At 33.8% G+C, this 21,037-nt stretch overlaps 1 protein-coding gene across 2 annotated transcripts in view; it reads left to right on the plus strand.

The window, feature by feature from the left end:
* Positions 1 to 17,825, plus strand: part of LOC143233978 (uncharacterized) — a 35,535-nt gene extending 17,710 nt beyond the window's left edge. The window contains exons 3-5 of one of the 2 annotated variants that reach the window (XR_013018455.1): positions 8,804 to 11,980; positions 15,072 to 15,215; positions 17,580 to 17,825. Coding sequence is in view for 1 of the 2 variants with exons in the window: in XM_076470936.1 (XP_076327051.1) it covers positions 8,804 to 9,595 (792 nt within the window). In the remaining variant the exon portion in view is untranslated. Of the gene's footprint in view, positions 1 to 8,803; positions 12,653 to 15,071; positions 15,216 to 17,579 lie in introns of those variants that run through there. The other variant, XM_076470936.1, reaches the window with a different exon arrangement.
* Positions 17,826 to 21,037: the final 3,212 nt, after the last annotated feature.

Raw genomic sequence — 21,037 nt, forward strand, 5'->3', positions numbered from 1 at the left:
TTTCCATTTACTTTTCTACTGTATGCTGATATATTTATCATCTTAATTGGATATAAAAGAGAATTGTAACAATAAGCAAAGTAAGTAGAATTGAATGCAGAAAATCAACCAGTAGGAGGGGTGGGGATTCAAAAGACCATCCTAATGTTTCAAGAAGTCTAAAGTGTCCTGATATAATATGGATATAGATATCCAATATGTATCAACGACAGTGCTTTAAAATACCACATAAAATAAAGTTAAAGTGAAAACAAACTTGATTCGGCTCTAAGAACACAATAATAACGTGTATGTATCATACTGTACCTAAAACAGTCCCCCGCTGGTACAGCGACAAGTTTATGGATTTACAACGCTAAAATTAGGGTTTCGATTCCCCTCGGTGGTCTCAGCTGATAACTTGCTGTAGTTTTACTATAAGAAAACACACACACATACTCAAAACAATTTGGGATTAATTTTAGTGCGTTGACAATACGGTAAATGATTGTCTGGTTTTAATTTCCTGGTTAGTAGCGGTAAAATTAAACAGTAAAGTGTAAAATCTGGCTTATCAGTAAGGTAATGTTTTCAGTGGGTAAAGCACTCATTATTTAAATTGTAATGGTTTATAGCTTTTGTTTATTCTCTTGTTTTACTTATTTCAAACACCAAGAACTTTTCAAATGAATTCGAATGAGATGAGTAGTGGTCGAGTCTGTTTCTAAGAGCAACTCTATAGAACTTCAACAAATAGCCGTTAGTGTTTCACAACTACATTTACGCAAACAAAGACGTTGACTGGTACATTTGTTATAGTTTGGCGACCAAAGTCTGTGGCACAATGAGTTATGAGGGAATCGTCGTCTGGCAGTTGATCGCATTCGAGCAGAGTGTTCGATAAACGTTACTGGTTCAACTTTTATCGCATTTTTATTACGCACTCCAAAAACAGGGTACCATTAAAAAAATAGTAAAGTGGTTAGTATTCAGGCCCGGCATGGTCAGATAGTTAAGCCACTCGACTCCTAATCCGAGGGTCACGGGTTCGAATCCTCGTCACACCACACGTGGGGCGTTATAATGTTACGGTCAATCGCACTTTTCATTGGTAAAAGAGTAGTCCAAGAGGTGGTGATGACTAGCTCTCTTCTCTCTAGTCTTACACTGCTCAATTAGGGACGGCTAACGCAGATAGCCCTAGAGTATCTTTCCGTGAAACTTAAAACGAACGAAACTTCCCTATTTAAACTTTTGTTTATAAGTCGGATTTCGAAAAAAATAGATTTATAAAGGGTTTTACTGAGACGTTGTAATATGATATTTATAAACATAAAATAAAAGTAACACTTTAACTTTTAAAAAGAACGTAACGACATTCCATTTTGTTGATGGGCACAAAGTAAACAAAAACAAAGGATTAAGATCAGAGAAATATATTTACATCAGAAAGAGCAAGAATAATCAAAACACTTTTAATGTTTCGTAGCTATCTAACTAAGCAATAATTCATTTAAAGTAAATTAAATTAAACTGACAATCAATAAATAATTCTAAACATAAAGGTTTATTTTTGAACTTCACGCAAAGCTACACCAGTGCCATTTGCGTTAGCCGTCAGTAAATTAGCAGTGTAAGACTAGAGGAAAGACAGTTAGTCTTTTACCAACGAATAGTGGGATTGACTGACACTTATAACAACCCCACGGCTAGAAGGGTAAGTATGTATGGGAACTAGCTCTTTTACATAAAAATACATTGTTCCAGCTTTAGAATAAAGAAAAAGAATGGTATCAAAAGAGTTTTCTTTATAATATTTAAAACACATGCTTATTTCACTTAACCTTATTTCAATTTGGAAAAGACGTTACTTTACCGTGCTTTTGATTTAAAAAATACGGGAAATTTCAGAAATCAGTTATTTACGTTTGGAGTATTTCGCATTTAATATTTTATATTTGTTTGAATAGAATAAAAACAGAAGTTTTTTTTTTTTTATTGTGACCCTTTCTTTCAGGCCTGGCCGGTCTGGTGCTTAAGGCGCTCGACTCGAAATTTGTAGGTTGCGAATTCGAATACTTGTCACTGATTAGGTTCCCTCTTTTAGCCTCAGGAAAGTTATAATTAAAAAAAAAAAAAGCGTAGCCTTAGATTTGGGGTGAGCGGTATTGATTAGCTGCATTCCATCTAGTCTATCATTGCTAAATTAGGGACGGCTAGCGCAGATAGCCGTCTTGTACCTTTACACAAGATTCAAAACAAACAAGTCATTTCTTAAGGGTCTTATCTTGTAAGTCTAATGCAAACCATTCAGTAATCATTCTGTTGTGTAAGTGTAAGGAGTTGCAAACTAAAATCCGGATTCGATTCCCTGTGATAGACAAGGTACAGATAGCTCATTGCATAACCTTACACTAGGAAAACAGCAACATGTTTCTTTTTCAAATTCTAAAAGTATGACTTTAAATACATTAAATATTTATATTTTTCATAATTTGAAACTTCAACTGCAGAAAATAAATCTTCTTTGAAAGATTCGCTGTTACGAAATGTACTGTATAAGCTTTTTATTTATGTACTGATATTTTGTTTGTGTTGAAGCATACATTGAAACGCTTAGATATGTTTAAACTTAAGCACGAAGTTACCCATTGCTTATCTGTGCTTTGTTAACCAGGGGTGATGAAACCTGGTTTCTGGTCTTGTAATCGCGTACAACTGGTTTGTTTATAATTTAGCGCTATGCTACACTAGGGCTATCTGCTCTAGCCGTCCCTAATTTAGCAGCGTAAGACTAGAGGAAAGGCAACTAGTCATCACTACCCACCGCCAACTCTTGGGCTACTCTTTTACCAACGAATAGTGGGATTGACTGTCGCATTATAACGTCCCCACGGCTGAACGGGCGAGCATGTTTGGTGAGACGGAGATTCGAATCCGCAACCCTCAGATTACGAGTCGATTGCCTTAACCACCTGGCCATGCCGGGTCCGTGCCAGTGGAGAAGCGAAACCTTCAGAACGCTTAAAAACTCGTATGGTTTAAAACGAAATACTAAGCACGTAAAAAAAAAATGTTTCTAAGTAAAAGCAGTGACTAATATTGAAGGGCTTTTAATGAATTTTTCTGATTGGTCATTCTCTTTATACTTAGAAGTTAAAATAGAAAATTACAAAGAAATCGCTTGAGCTTTAATAAAAATATGTTTCACCTGAACTTCATTAAAAACGAATGAGATCGTTCACACACACACTGTTATTATTCAAATATCTGAGCAAATCTGTGTCTGTACATTGCTTTTAATTAAAAAGGATAATGGTAGGTACATTATTCCCATGCTATTTTACCATCTTATAGAAGCGAGTGATATTTATACCCATACTGTATCATCATAAATATTTTATTGAAAGTTAAATAATATATCAGTTTGAAATCTATCTTGTGGATAGCGTACATTTCGTACGATAAAACCATCATAAAAATCGATTTTATTCCCTTATTCATACATTAAAATTCAATATAAAAATCAGTGAGATTCAAGTGTAGGTGATAGTGGTATAAAAATGATTTTATATTAAATAAAATTTAGATGAAAAAGTCGGCTCGAGACTCTCACGTGATTCTAATTATATAAATATATTAAAAAAGAACTATTGAGTTCAAAACCAAGTATTATTCCAGTAAATTAGATCTAATGCTGTTTTCCACAGCCACTTCTTGTAGACCTAACATGTTGAGAGATATAAATAGATGGTGCTTTCTTCTTTTTTTATAATTTCGCGCAAAGTTACACGAGGCCTATCTACGCTAGCTGTCCCTAATTTAACAAAGTAAGACTAGAGGGTTTGATTTGTTTTGAATTTCGCACAAAGGTACACGAGGCCTATCTGCGCTAGAAGTCCCTAATTTAGTAGTGTAAGACTAGAGGAAAGGCAGCTTGTCATCATCTCCCACCGTCAACTCTGGAGTTACTCTCTTACTAACGAATAGTGGGATTGGCCGTCACTTATAATGCCCTCACGGCTGATAGGGCGAGCATGATTGGAGTGACGAGGATTTGAATCCGCGACCCTCAGATTACGAGTCGAGTGCAGTAACTACCTGACTATGTCGGGCCATTAAAAAGTAAAAGGGTTATGAACTTAGAACTCACAGATTCGTTAATTATAACATTGATGGTGAACACACTAAAATACATGTTTTAAAGTTTTACACTTCTCTGATTATCTGTGCTTTTCTCACCTTAAGGATTTAACTTCGAATCTTATCGTAGTAAGTAATCAAGCTTACTAGTAACTTATGTGGAATACATAATAAAATCAGAATATTTTTTTGTGGACACCAAATGGTAATGGTAATTATCTTCTGCTGGAGAAATGATTACATATCGCGTCTGTCCATTTCTGAATTTTTGGTTATTGATGCGAACATTTTATGATAGGCAGTAGTTTCTGTTAGCGCCAAGTGTAAGTGTGTACGTGATCGGCAGCGAATGTTTTCGTCACGCCACAAAGGAATAAGTTTGTTCTAAGCGGAAACAAGCTTTCTGTATTTTACTAAAATGAGTAATGTAATGCATATTTGAAATACATAATAAAAAAAGCTCAGTCCTCTACACAGGTGATTCAAATTAAACTGTTCAGAAAAATATAGAATATCGTACCGATCTATGGTTACTGAAAATTATAATGAACGATTAGTATATTATAATGTGTGTGTGTATTTTCTTATAGGAGACTCACTCTTTACGGAGTCCACCAAGGGGAATCGAACTCCAATTTTAGCATTATTAATCCATAGATTTAACGCTGTACCAACGAGGGACGTGTTATAGTAATTTCCAAAGTCAAAATAACACACTCTTCAAAGTACAGTTTTTCATTTATGTCGTACACTTATGTACTTACATACTTATAATTATTTCTTTACTCTGACAGCTAATACCAATTTCGTTCGTCACTGTAATTAGTAATTACTATTCTGCTAATGCTATTTTAGGGGATTTGACGTACTGGTAAGAGTTGAATGGGAAGTGTTTTTCAATCAGAGTTCAATATGCAGTTTTAAAGTACATTAGTTAATTTTCGTTATAACATTTTTTTGATTTAACAAGGTTCTTTTAAAGTGAACTTTCAGTTTTTTACAATAAAATATTGGATAACTCTTTAATAAAAAAATCTGAAACGCTTAGCTTGATTTCTCTTTACAAGAACACAATTTAGGAGAGAGACATTTTATTTTTGATTGCAAACACGTTCAATGTACAAGAACAATTTAAGATCGAACTTTTTCCAGTGATATCACTTTTAAACACGCACGCACGCACGCGCCCACACAAACAATTTAAAAAGTTAAGTAATTTGAGCTCTCGTTCTACTAATACAATTTAAAGGAACCTTTTCAAAATCAATGATCGTTATACAAATTAAGTTTAAGGAAAATGTTTGAAGGTGAGTTATCGCTAAACAAGTTTAATTTAAAGGAAACTTTTTAAGCAACAAGTAACTTTTTTATAGTTTTTAAATGCAGTTGGTAGAAGGAATTTAAAACAAAAACTTTAAGATACTTTATACAAATATAGCTCAAGAGAAAATTATTTAGCTTGAAAAGACTATGCACATGCAATAATACACTTTAGGTTTTGAAATAGTCCAATGAAAAATAACGAAAGATAGATTTTGTTTCGCTTTTGACCAATTACTACCGCATGTAGACTTTCTATTTTGTAGTCCCACGCTAGTAAGTGGATGTAAGTCTACGGATTTACAGCGCAAAAATTAGGGGTTTGATTCCCCTCGGTGGACTTAGCAGATAGCCAGCGTTGGCTTTGTTATAGGAAAACACATCCGCTATCTTATAATATACATTTTTTTGAAGGCTTAACTCCGTAAAATTACCGTCGACAATTTGGTGATTCCATTTCTGTATGTTTGGATAACTCTTGCGTTTCAACTATCAACTTATAATAAAGACATATGGCCTTAATTTTCTTATATACTCTCGTTGTTGCAAAAATGAATTTTATAATAATAGTTACGATACGTATTTCACTAAGACAATTTTGAACCTTATATCTGTCGAGTGTACTTGTAATGACAAATGTTCTATCATACCAAATTGCTCTGATTCATTTTTCTTTATGAAGATAAATGTATTTCTTTTCATTAAATGCCTACCAGAATATTTTTATCCTGATATTTTTATTATCGTTTCATGTAGACTTAAGAACCTTTATTAGATGAACACATGTATGGTACATTACTCTTAGCTGATTTCAATTAACCAATTTTAAGAAACAGTATTATCGATTTTTCTATCAATTCAATAGTTGTACGGGGTTGAATAAGTACACACATATATAAAACCAGGATGTATCTTCTCGAACATTAAGTCGGGCATCCAAGAATTTATCGCAGCTAATCGCAAGAAGCGCTGACTCATGATTTACAGATAACTGGAAACAAAGAGAACCGCCATGAGTTATTTTTGTACTAAATATAGTGAATCAAATTGTGAACTATGGATTTCGTAACCTTTATATGTATGTGTGTACGTGTGGCGTGACTGACTGCTTGCAACGTGAGGCAGTTCCTTAAATTTGTGTTTGTGTGGACCAAAATGATAATAATAAGGACCAAATATGTTGTGTACAACGTAAGCCTGTTTCGTGCAGCTGTGAAGAAATGCAAGAAATTATAATTGCTAAAAAAAAGTAAAACAATTTGCTACAAACGGACTGCTAGAACTCATATAAATATATATTTATCTGTCTCTCTCTCTCTATATATATATTTAATGATATCTATAATTGTTTTTCCTGTAATTAATCACAAAGCTACACAATGGGCTACCTGTGCTCCGCTCGACCACTAGCCCCCAGTAGCTCAGCGATATATCTGCGAACTTACAACGTTAAAATCCGGGTTTAGATACCCGTGGTGGGCACAGCACAGATAGCCCATTGTGTAGCTTGGTGCTTAATTCAGAAACAACAACCGCCCACCCCGGGTATCGAAACCCGGTTTCTAGTGTTGTAACTCTGTAGATATACCGCTATGCCGTTGGGAGCGATATTACTAATTATGTCTAGTATTCGTTTGAATACTGGATTTTATTTAACTTGTCGCCTTTAATATGTAGAAGGAGCTACCCAATAAAAACTAGGAGCTGATTTTTTTCTTATAAATGTTAGGGGATAGTTATTTTCCTTGTAAAATATAGGGGTATAGTTATTTTCCTTATAAAATATAGGGGCTCTGGCTATTTTTTTGATAAAAGATAGGGGCTCTGGTTATTTTCCTTATAAAATATAGGGGCTCTGGCAATTTTTCTTATAAAATATAGGGTTCTGGCTCTAGCTGTATTCTTAAAAATATAGGAGCTCTGACTATTTTCCTTGTAAAATATAGAGGCTCTGGCTAGTTTTCTAATAAAATATAGGGGCTCTTGCTATTTTCCTTATACAATATAGGGGCTCTGGCTATTTTACTTATGAAATATAGGGGCTCTAGTTATTTTTCTTGTAAAACTATGCTACGATAAAACTGTTAAAATTACACATATTTATTCAACACAGTAAAAGAGTGCGCTAGTTTCTCTATATGGTGTCAAAACACAGTGTCACCCTTAAAATTATGTAAACAGTAGATCTGTTGCTGTGTAAAGATTGTGCATAAGTTTTCTAGTACGTAAAAACAAAAAGCACTAAGAACAAAAATACGTGCTTTCCAGTTTCAAGCACAAAAACAATGTTTTTAAACCGCTTTTAGTACAGTTTGGTATAGATCGTTGTATATCCTAATGCAGACAAACAGACCTTTGTATGTTTCTCTGTTGTGTATTAGATTTATATTTATAGTACTATGGAAACATTCACGTTCTATATTATGAAGTTTATGTTATACGTACCGTCTATAGAGAGTGACAATTTGTAATACTAGCAATATATTTAGTGAAGATAAATAAATAAAGTATACTTGTCATAATACATAGTATTAGTCCTATTATATTTGTAATAATGCATTCTTTACTTGGTCTCCTTAGGATCTTTCAAGAATAAAAATATTTATGAAATAGTATTTCATTTACACCATATCTGCCATATCCATTGCTGACGACGTGTTTCGTTTAACACAGAGCGCATCTTGCCTGCTGGGACGCAAAGAACATGGTAGTGGCTCGAGTACTAGTTATAAAAGGCGGTTGTTACAAAAACAATTTTTTTGGCGTTAACGCATTTCCTAGCATGATGAATCATGATCACAATTAATTGTACTTGCCACAAAACATTATTTTTGCTCCTATTACATTATAATTACAATATTCTTTATTCAGTTCTTTGGTTTGTTTGTTGTTGTTTTTTCTCAAAGAAGATAACGTACATATATAATAGTATTTCAACCACACTGTGTCCACCATATCTATTGCCTACAACGCTTAGTTTTTAAAATAAAAGTGCGTGTAATACTATTTCAATCGCACTATGCCCATCGTATTCATTACTTACGAAAAAATACTAATATTGTGTGACAAGTATAGTTAATTATAATAATTTTGCCAGCTTAGAAAAGGCGTTCACACCATAATAAAATTATTATTATTATTATGATTATGAGTTCTCAGTAGCAAAATAAATGTGTTACACTTTAAGTAAGCAAACACTTTGTTCGTTTTAGTGTACTTTGATTGTTTTTACCGTTTCTATATATTTCAGTTCTTCTATAAAATAATTTCTATAATAAATACTTGTGTCTGTGTGTCATTTGTTTTTGTTGTTTTTTTCTGAATGCTGCCTCTAACTTAACAGTTTCATTTCACTTTGCAGTGTGCTATCTGTATCAACGCTAGAGCCACGATGCAAACTTTTCCATGCGGTCATAGAGTTGTATGCAGAAAGTGTTTCGTGAAGACTATTCAGATTGCTGTATCTCAAAGAATTCTACCACTTCGGTGTGTCGTGTGCCGAGCGCGAATCCTGCGCATCAAACAAACTACTTGTGGTGGCACTCCAGTGCCACCTGGCCGCCGAGGCGCAATATTAGTGACTTCTCGAGAAGCTCTACAGAATGGCCAGGATGCACCAATGGCGGCTGTCTTATCGGGGTCACAGGGTCTTTTCTTACCAGTCGCAGGTGCTTCGGACGTGAAGCCCACCGACTGTAAAAATCTGGAATATGAAGTGGTCGTGTCTCCCGGTTTTCAGATGGATTCGAACGGAAACAAATGTGAAGAAAAACCATCCCCAGGAAAAGAAAATTTCCGACTGAGCTCTCATAAAAAATCATTGAACGTATTGAACGTAGTACCTGATAGGAGCCCTGTACAATGGGCTGAAGTACAATCCAAACAGTCTGTTGTTGTTCGAGCACCAAAATGTCTGCGACGTCATCAGGTTCACGCCAGTACATCAGCGCAACTGTTCCCTATTGAAGACCGTGACGAACGTGAATCTTTGGAGATTAAAGAACAAGTTCCCAATCTTGATATACCAGAAGATACATCCGATACGTGCTCCCTGATTGGACAAGATAAACGTACTGCACGTAGAAAGATTTCTACGTTCTTGCATCTCCGGAGTAGAACCCCTCTGAGGGTATTCAGATCCTTAACAAAATAAATCATGGAAGGTCTCTTCTAACGTTCTTTTAGTCTTGACTCTAATAACAAGAGGAAGTCTTCCCAGTAGAACATTTAGTCCGTGTCTAAATAGATCATAAGTTACATCAGCGATGTAGTAAACAGTGACAAGCTTTTCTGACATTTTTCACTTCCAAAACAGAAAAAGAATCCAATAACAGACGACTTAATCTATGATTTTAAATTCATGTCGAAATAAAATGCATAACAATTCTATTTTGCAAGTTGTAACGTCCCTTTCTCCATAACAAATAAACGCGACGTGTACTCAAATTTTCTAAGCACCTAAAATACACGGTTGTTGTTTTTTAACAAACCAGTTTTAGAGTTTCTCATTCCATCTAAGGGGCACGAAGAAATGTTCTATAAAAATGTTAGTAAAAACCTAATGAAAGGGGAATAGAAATTCTACAACGAATGATTACAAGCAATACACACAATCTGTACTGTAAGTTAAGTAACTTTTGGATATTTAAGTAACATTTGATACTTGAGTATGATTTAGATAGGTATTCTGTGAAAACAAAAATTCGAAATCTTATCTGAAGGATTCTGAAATTTTACGAATTTAAGAAAATAATTTCCCCTTAAATTATAGAAAAAACTTGTAATTAAACAACAATCATTCTTTATTTCTTTGAATTTCTCAGAAAGTTATATAAGTGTTATCTACGTTAGCCATCCCTAATTCTCTAGTGTAAGACTGGAGGGAAGGCAGCTGGTCATCATCACCCACCGCTAACTCTTGGGCTACTTTTTACCAACGAATAGTGAGATCGACCGTCGCATTATAACGTCCTCAATGCTGAAAGGGCGAGAATGTTTTGTGTGGTCGGGATTCGAACCTACGATCCGCAGAGTGCGAGTTTAGCGCCCTTATTATCTAGCCACCCCTATGCTACGTAAGGATTGCGTACTTTTCTTAATAACCTCATGAGGTTTTCTACCATCTGTACATAGGATAGAAGATTCTTACACATTATTAACAACTTATCACCTAATAGACAGCACATTATCCAACGGCTGAAAGACTGAGTGAACATGTCTTGTGTGACGGGGAGTCAAGTGTCATTAACCACTGGGCAATGCCGGGCTATAACAGTCGTGTTTCTTATAGCAATATCTACATATAAACTCTGTTTTATTTATTTCTGTACAAAAGTGACTTATTTAGAACAAGCTTTATTTCAGTCTTTCATGTGTATACATTTTGGTTGCCTTATTTGATATATGTGTTTTTCCTTTCCTTTTTTCTCATTTATTGCTGTTTAAATTTTACAATGTTTTGTAAATTACATCTGTTATTTTTATCGCCTTTATTAAAATGTTGAAGTGAACTCGGTAACAGTTACCCATTACATTAATACATGTTGTGTTTAACGCCTTTATAAAAATGTTGAAGTGAGCTATGTAACAGTTACCCATTACATTAATGCATGATAAAGTATAACAAATAGTGTTATGTTATCTGCATGTGGTTTTTTATCCTTATATAATGTTTTAGCTTTTATTATATAACAATAATGAAATTTACTCTATAATTCGTAATTCTATTTTCAAGCATATTTAAGATAATTTATTTAACGGCACTTCCTTTAATTACATGTGTTCCTTTTTCTTTTCGACAAATTAAGTTTAAGCTACGTTCTTTGAAACATTTTTTTCTCTTACCCCGAACATTAATTTTCTTATCATTCTATAAACTTAAATTTATATCTTCACTTTCAGGTATTGTACTTTGGCGTAGTCAAGGTTTCGTGTCTCGTTTCCTACAAAAACATCACACCTGACACTTTAAGCGTTATAAATACAACAATCATATCCCGTTATTCGTTCAGAGAAGATTTGTCGACGAGTGTTGTCCACTAGCTGTCTTCCTATTAGTGTATTCCCCCCCCCCTTCATTAGCACAGCGGGATGTCTGCGTACTTACAATGCCAGAATCCGGGTTTCTAAGTGAATAGAGCACAAATAGCCCACGGTGCAGCTTTTTGCTTAAGTACAAACAAAGCTATTGGAATATCTTTTCACGATTAGGGACAGCTAACGCAATTAACCCTCTTTTAGTTTTACGTGAATACCTGAAACGAATTAAAATTGTAAATCGATGTATTACTTTTGAACGGTGAAAGTTTTCATGCAGAGGTGTTTGATTGAAGTTAACCTGAAGATGGCCTAAGAAGATCGAAACGTTGTTCTCTGCTTTGTTAGTAAAAATGCTAATACCCATACCAGCAGTCTTGAGATACAAAATCCGTAAAAATCTTAACAAACAGTTAATAATAACTAACTGGATCCGATCGGTAAGCACGTGCCAAATAGTGACGTTTTCGTCCTGAAACTGGAGATATTATAAATAGAAAAGGTTAGAAAAAGAACTTAGCTGTATTGTAAATGTAGTAAACCTAACATAATTTCAGTGAACTAGTTCATAGAATGTAGAACATATTTTGGACTCTTAATGAATTAAGTATACATTTAGAATGCTTTGTGATAACGGCTTGAAGTTAACGTAATTATTGGTTCTCTGTAATGTTATATACAAAAACTTGAAATCATTTATGTTTCATATTTCTAGCTAGTGAATGTAATAGAATTAGGAACTTTTATCTAGAAAATATTGTATTTTAAATAATAAATGCTGTATTTGTCAGTAATACTTGAAATCTGCTATGAATGGATAAACTTTTTCAGTGTGTCAAAAGTAGCAATCTTAAATTAATAAAAAGAATCAGTTTCTAACAGCGATGGTATCTTTAAGATATAGTTAATAAAGTTGAATTATGTTTAAATGTTTCGTATTTTCAGTAAAATAGTACTTTATGAATGCTTTATCTCACAAAGAATTGTTTTTCCAATTTAAATTACAAAAGTACAAGAATTAGTCGTGAGTAAAGAAACAGTTGTTTAAGAGTTATATGAAAACAATATTCAATCTATTTGTATTCTTTTAATATTCCAGAAGTTTTATTTGTATGTACTCGTAGAGCTGTATGATGACTCAGCAATAAATAAGAGAGATCATGACTCTTAAAAATTGGGTTTTAATACAGATTGCTTATTTTACAGCTTTGTACTTAACAACATTCAAACAAACAAAATATTTTCAATTTTAAATTAACTTTAAATTGTGAAATAATGTCTAACATGCTTATAAAGTTTTGAAGTTCTGGATATGATAACTTATTTTCTTTGTAGTTTATGTAAGATGCCTGTTAAACAGATGCGTGCCAGTAGGAACAAGAAATATGCTTATTGTAAAATTAGATAAATGGTGGCGCTGTAGTAGCCAAAATTGTGCCTTAGTAAATTTTGTTAATTATTTGTCCTGTAAATAAAGAAATACCTCCATTGCCAAAAGACGTTTACTTTATTTTGTTATTTGCATCTCACAACTGGGTAAATAATGCATTTTAAAAATATTATCCTAACAATATAGTAGGACTATGCTAACGTTGGAGTTTTGTATGGCGTCCGATAAATACACTCGTGTATCCTGTGTCAAAAAACACAGTGATTAAAAAAAGTATTTATATAAAAATTGCCACCTTAGGTAATAGATCAAATGATACGGCAACCTATACGAATGACCACAGAAAAAAGTACTGACGTAAAAAAATTCCTGTGTGTTTATTGCAAAACTGCACTAATGGATATTGCACTCTGCCTATCAACGGAAATCGAATTCCGGATTTTAGAGTTATGAGTGCGCAATCTTACCATTGATCCACCTGGAGACAGTTTCAGATAACACATGATATCTCCAGAATTTATACGTCACTGACGTTAATTTTGTTTTTAAAATTAAAATCAACTGATGATAAGTCTTATTTACCTCGAAAATTTATTGATGCGTTTTCACAACCGTTATATCAATGTAATAGTTAAACTAACAAATTGGGCTTTTTATTTTAAAGCTGTAAAAATTATAAATGAAGAGAGGTTAATGGTATCTGTATGTTTTCATATAAATATTTTAACGTATGTTTAGATTCCGTTTATTAAAATACTTTAACCAGAAGGACTTAAACAGTCCTCATCGAGCTATGGAAAGGACGTTAGATCCATTCATATTAGTGAACATTTAAAACTCAAGTAATAAACAAATTTTGGTTAAATATTCTATAAGAAAAGTATCGTACATAAATGATATAAACTGTGAAGTTTTAAGGAAATCAGGCTGTGGGTTAAAACCATATCAATCAAGAGTCGTTAGTTACATTCAAATTGTATGATTATGTTAATTTTTTTTATATTCGTCTGTAACTTGGCACGTGTTTATACGTTGACCAACAATGATTGTTAATCATACAAACGAAACAAACATAAAAATAAAGAAATGGACTGCAAATCGTCAAAATCTTTTATATATATCAGGATTTTGAGCTAGGGGTGCAGTGTTAGTTTGTGTTAACTGAATGGTCATTAATTTCAAGAGTGTGAAGCCGGCCTTTGATCCACCAATAAAAGTTTATCCCCATCGAAATCTCTTGTTTTGAACAAGCAATTTCTAGAAATAAACAGATAATCGATTGTTTTTTGTTTATAGTCAAGCACAAAGATAGACAAAGCTATCTGTGCTCTGCCCGCCAAGGGAATCGATTTGTTTTTTTCTTAATTTCGCACAAAGCTACTCGAGGGCTATCTGTGCTAGCCGTCCCTAATTTAATACTGTAATACTAGAGGGAAGGCAGCTAGTCATCCCCACCCAGCGCCAACTCTTGGGCTACTCTTTTACCCACGAATAGTGGGATTAACAGTCACATTATAACGCCCCCACGGCTGAAAGGACGAGCATATTTGGCGTGACAGGAATGCGAACCCGCGACCCTCAGATTACAAGTCGCGCGCCTTTACGCGCTTGGCCATACCAGGCCAAAAAAATCGAGAACCAGTTTCTAGCATTCTAAGTTTGTAGACATACCGCTGTGCCACTAGGGGCTTATCGATTTGTAATTTATTAATCTGCTTCTAATAACAACCATGAAATTTTGACGACGTTTTATTCATATCTGTGGTTCTATATTGCTGTTCGAAAAAGATTTTATAAATCTGTATGAAGATATGTGTAAAACAGGAATATTTTGTTTTAAGCGTAAAACTACGTAGTTGGCTATTTTAGGGACATAAGTTTACCTCTCAACCACCGAGAGTCAAAACAGTATTTCTCCAGTTTCTTAACAAACGACGAGGAAGTAAATTTGACAAACAAAAGTTCTTTTAGAATATGATGAGTGCCAAATATAAAAATCACACACACTTTCACCTTATAAGAGGGAATTTTTGTTTAAATGACCGTTTAAATGAAACGGTCAAACATTTCGGGCTAGCGTTTGTATATTGTTGCTGTATGTTGTAGGATAATCTAGATTAATCAAGTCTAGCAAGCAGAAGTTGAATATGGTTTTGTGGAATGGATTTCTATAGAATGTTCATACATTTTTCACTGATTTTAGAGATGACGTTCTGGACTCAGGACAGAGTTGTGAAGTTCCTCTTCAAAACCAGGCAGGAGCAGTCCACAAAAAACTGGTTAAGATACCACCGTAGTGCCGAAATCAATTTGCAAATAAAGCATCTTCATAACTAGCATTTAAAACGTTATTTAACATAACCATTTATTTTGTTTTAAGCTATTTTTCGAAACTTTGTGAATAAAGCGCATGTGTGAGCATTTGATCAGAAGTGAATTTAAAGTCTCGTAAAGAGTGAATTGTATGCAATACACAATCGTTAAATCACATTCCCCTAGATCTAAGTTTGAAATCAAACCTTTAAAATAATGAAGAAATTATATATATCTCTCTATATATATATACATATATATATGTATGAGACATACTTTTTATGAGATGATTCTGTAACTTGCTTGCTTTGCGCCAAGAAACGCCAAACAACCAACTTCCAATTGCAAAACATATTCGGATTTAAATTATTTTGTGGTAGTAAAAGATGTTAAATTAAATAAAAATTTGGCAATAGAAAGGAATGGGTTTAATAATGTTTACTTCTATTAAATTTGCTTTCAGAGGGAATTGTTTACACATTAATACATTGGTTTGTTGAGTATATCGTCTCTGAGTGTGTGATGCTCCAAAAGTAGGAGAATTGATTTTTCCCTCAACATTTTTATTTATTCCCGACGGTTACCAAGACAACGATTTTTATTAAAAACTTGGAACAGACATTTAGCAAAAGAGCAGAACAAATACATTCTAAGAAAAGAGAGATTAATTTAAGGTTTCAACTGAATCTGAATCAGATGGAAGCAAAACAGAAGTGACCTAGTTATAGTACAACTACATACCGGAATAAACTTCTAGTTTCAGAACAAAAGAACCCTTGTGACAAAACGGTATGTCTGCGGAATTACAACGCTAGAACCCAGGTTTCGATGGTCTTAGTGGACAGAGCACAGATAGCTGGTGGTGTAGCTTTGTAATTAATTTTAAAGAAACAATTTCAGAAGAGAACAGTATTGAGCAAAAAAATAATTTTTAAAATAATTTTTCAATAAGATCGCTATCTTAAAACACCAGAATAAATGTGTATTATGCAATTATGAATAAAAATAAATATGCATAATCATATAATTACCTATTATCAGCCCTCCAGTGGCTCAGCGGTATGTCTGCGCAGTTATAACGCTGAAAACCGGGTTTCGATACCAGTGATGGGCAGTGCACATATAGCCCATTGCGTAGCTTTGTGCTTAATTAAAACAAACAATAAGAACCTATTATCTAGTGACAAGACTTTTCAACAACAAATAGCAACCGGCTTTAGAGGGACGAATTAAAAATAATCTATATTGAGGTACTCTGTATAATGTCACCAGGGCAGGTTCAAAATAGAACTTTGAGAAAGACCACAAAAGAAGTATAAAACTAGTAAAAATACATTTGATTTTATGGTTATAAGGTATTCTTTTGTAAAGTCTGGATTCACTTGCAAACAGGCTAATAGTTAGTTCCAATCATTAGAATCTTCAAACATAAAACTGCTTGAATCAAAGGGAATTTGCAGTCAGGTATCAAAAGAAAAGAGATTGTGCGCATGAGCTGGATCATGAGTTCGCGACTCAAGGAGAACCATAAATTGGTTTTGTTTGTTTGTTTGTTTTAAATTTCACGCAAAGCTACACAAGGGCTATCTGCACTAGCCGTCCATAATTTAGCAGTGTAAGACTAGAGGGAAGGCAGTTAGTCATCACCACTTACCACCAGTTCTTGGGTTATTCTTTTACAAAGGAATTATGGGATAAACTGTAACATTACAACGCTCCCACGCCTGAAAGGGCGAACATATTTGGTATGACGGGGATTCGAACCCGCGATCCTCAGATTACGAGTCACGCGCCTTAACACACTTGGCCATGCCAGGCCAAGAGAATCGAGAACCAGTTTCTAGCATTCTAAGTTTGTAGCATACCGCTGTGCCACTAGGGGCTTATCGATTTGTAATTCATTAATCTGCTTCTAATAACAACCATGAAATTTTGACGACTTTTTATTCATATCTGTGGTTCTATATTGCTGTTCGAAAAAAGCTTTTATAAATCTGTGTGAAGATATGTGTAAAACAGGAATATTTTGTTTTAAGCGTAAAACTACGTTGTGAACTATTTTAGGGACATAAGTTTACCTCTCAACCACCGAGAGTCAAAACAGTATTTCTCTAGTTTCTTAACAAACGACGAGGAAGTAAATTTGACAAACAAAAGTGCTTTTAGAATATGATGAGTGCCAAATATAAAAATCACACACACTTTCACCTTATAAGAGGGAATTTTTGTTTAAATGACCGTTTAAATGAAACGGTCAAACATTTCGGGCTAGCGTTTGTATATTGTTGCTGTATGTTGTAAGATAATCTAGATTAATCAAGTCTAGCAAGCAGAAGTTGAATATGGTTTTGTAGAATGGATTTCTATGGAATGTTCATACATTTTTTACTGATTTTAGAGATGACGTTCTGGACTCAGGACAGAGTTGTGAAGTTCCTCTTCAAAACCAGGCAGGAGCAGACCACAAAAAGCTGGTTAAGATACCACCGTAGTGCCGAAATCAATTTGCAAATAAAGCATCTTCATAACTAGCATTTAAAACGTTAGTTAACATAACCATTTATTTTGTTTTAAGCTATTTTTCGAAACTTTGTGAATAAAGCGCATGTGTGAGCATTTGATCAGAAGTGAATTTAAAGTCTCGTAAAGAGTGAATTGTATGCAATACACAATCGTTAAATCACATTCCCCTAGATCTAAGTTTGAAATCAAACCTTTAAAATAATGAAGAAATTATATATATATATATGTATAAGACATACTTTTTATGAGATGATTCTGTAACTTGCTTGCTTTTCGCCAAGAAACACCAAACAACCAACTTCCAATTGCAAAACTCAGATTAGGAGTCGAATGTTCTAATCACCTAGCAATGCCTGGGTGTAAATTGGTAACAACAAGATAAAATCAATAACAACTTGTTTTGATTGAAAAATGAAGAAATTTCACAAAACCCAACGAATTGTTGACGTTATCTCAGCACTGTTTATTGGTAAAAGAGTAGCCCAAGAGTTGGCGGTTGGTGGTGATAACTAGTTGTCTTTCCTTTGGTCTTGCATTGCTAAATTAGTGACGGTTAGCGCAGATAGCCCTGAAGTATCGTTGTGTGAAATTCAAAACAAACAAACCAGCGCCATTAGTCGATTGAAACAAAAATACGCTCAACGATTCCTCACCTTGACTCCTTTGTCACAACATATGAAGCATGTTACTTGACTTTGTCGCATAGCTAACGTAAATAGTTGTTTTTTATTATCTTCAAGTTCTCACTTTAATAATAATTTTGTATTATATAATAATCTTTTTGAAAAACCACCCAGCTATCATATTGACTCAGTCAGCTCTTTAATATAACTTAAATAAACACTCGCAAGAACATAGAAATTTTTGCTGGTGTTTTATTATGATTCTCTTTAACAGAGAGAATAGTTTTCAAAATTCGAATCACCACATAGTATTCTAAATTTGAATTGAAACAAAGAAAAGAGATAAACGCGTTTTAATGAGGTAAAAACAAACATATGGTAATGATAACCTCTGAGCTCATTTTACTTGAAATTACTCCACGTGACATTCAGTCACTCTAATGTTGAAACTTTAATATTTGAAAATTGTTTCAGAGGCTGTTAACTTGTTGTTTTTGAATTTCAGAAATCTTTCTATAGGTGGTGTTGTTGCTCTTTCCGTAACTGATGTTTTTTGTACAATACTTACAGTCCACAAATAACAAAACATAAGTGTTAAGGTATGTTGTAAGCAAAACTATTACATTTTATAATTTTAAAATTAATTTCCTTTGTCGAAAAGCTCTATTAATGGCACACTATATGTCCGTGATTTCGATACCCATGATGGGGACAGCACAGATAGCCCATTGTATAGTTTTCTGTGTAATGTCAAACAAACTTTATCGCAAAATACCTAAAACATACGATAGATCATAAAAGTTATATCTGTATTTACGAGTAACACACTGAAGATAATTCAAGTGTAAGAGCGAAACGTTAGAGTTTTTTATTTTTTGCGCAAAGCTACACGAGGGCTATCTGCGCTATCCGTCACTAATTTAGCAGTGTAAGACCAGAGGAAAGACAACTAGTTATCACCACCAACTCTTGGGCTACTCTTTTACCAACAAACAGTGCTGGAATTACGTCAATAATTCGTTGGGTTTTGTGAAATGTCTTCATTTTTTAAATCAAAACAAGTTGTTGTTGTTACCAATTTACACCCTCGCAATGCTAGGTGATTAGAACATTCGACTCCTAATCGTTGGTAAAAGTGGGATTAATTGCCACATTATACCGCCTTCACAGCTGAAATGTCGAGCATGTTTGATGCGACGGGGACTCGAACACGAGACTTTTGGATTAGGAGTCGAGTGCCTTAACCACCAAGCCACAAGATTATGAGTATAAAAGCTTTTGAGATATCTTACCGTATAATGATACGGAAACAAGCTATACAAAGTGGTATAATTAACAAAGAAAAAACGAATTATTACGTAACTGTATACACTTCGTCATATTAAGCATACAAACTACACTATCCCTAATTTTACTATGTCCTCTTTGAAAACAAAGTACACAGTATGTACATTTTTTTATTCAGATGAAGCTGAATAACTGTGTATGCACACACACACAGGCATATGTATATCCATAATGCAGTTTTAATTACCGTATCTGTGAATTATATTAACGTTTGTACATTAGAAGAATATTTCGTTTTTCGAGCATTTTTACCTGATATATTCTTTGAAGTCGAGTGTGTTTCTTTTAAAAAATAAATTATCTAAAGCATACCATATTGATGGAAGACTCATCCACAAGATACACAAACGACAAAATAGGCAAATAGTTTGTTTCAGTGTATCTCAAAGAATATACTTTGATGACACTATTGGTAAGTATATGAAAAAAACATATGTAACATATTTTTTATTTTTCAACTAAACATAACTTGATTCTAAGCTGATTAAATACATCCATTTCTGACTCCTTGTTTGTTTGTTTTTATTTTCTTTTTACAAGTTAAGCTATAAAGATTATTCATGTTTCAAATAAATGTTAGAAGTCATTCAATTCTCACAAGAAAGAAAATAAACAAATCATCTGTTGAAGTCAGTGTGAAAGTGACTTCAAAAGTAGAGGGATAATCGATGGATCTAAAGTGCTAGAAGCACACATTGGCGTTTTCAAGAGAACTACTGATAAATGACGTCAAGGCTGACGTCAAGTCTTAGAGAATTCTATACATCAGCACTTTGAAACAAGTTAATTCAAGAATAGGTACTGATAAGAATGAGAAGAGACTCTTGTGAGTAGGTTTTTAAACATCATTTTAATATAGATCCACTAGTTACTTGTTCTTAGCCACAAAGTTAAGCAACGGGCACACTGTTGTACCTAACCAAAGGGTATCAAAACCCGGTGTTTGGCGTTATAAACCTACAGATGTGCTACTGATGCATTGGAAGTGAGGGGTGAGAAGTATAATATAGTGCTTGAAGTATCAGTAAAAAAATTTCAATGTTTGTTGTCAACTTGACTTCAGCGTTAATATGAATATGCAAGCACTTCATGCGACTTTAATTTTATTTCTTGCTTGAGATACATTTTTTTTGTTTAATACTTAAGACTTATAAACATTTGGTTAAAACTGGTTACGATTTAATGAACACTTTTGAGTGTTTCTTTTATTCCATAATGAAATTCACATGGTATTATCAACTTAGTTTTAATAAAGTGATAACCAATGATTATTAGTAAGGTATGTTTTATTGTACAAATACTCAAATTATAAATTACTCTGTTTGCAGCAACGATGATTTTTATTCAACTAAACATACATTCA

The sequence above is a fragment of the Tachypleus tridentatus genome, chromosome 12 (genome assembly GCF_004210375.1).
Source record: "Tachypleus tridentatus isolate NWPU-2018 chromosome 12, ASM421037v1, whole genome shotgun sequence".
Classification (NCBI taxonomy): domain Eukaryota; kingdom Metazoa; phylum Arthropoda; class Merostomata; order Xiphosura; family Limulidae; genus Tachypleus; species Tachypleus tridentatus.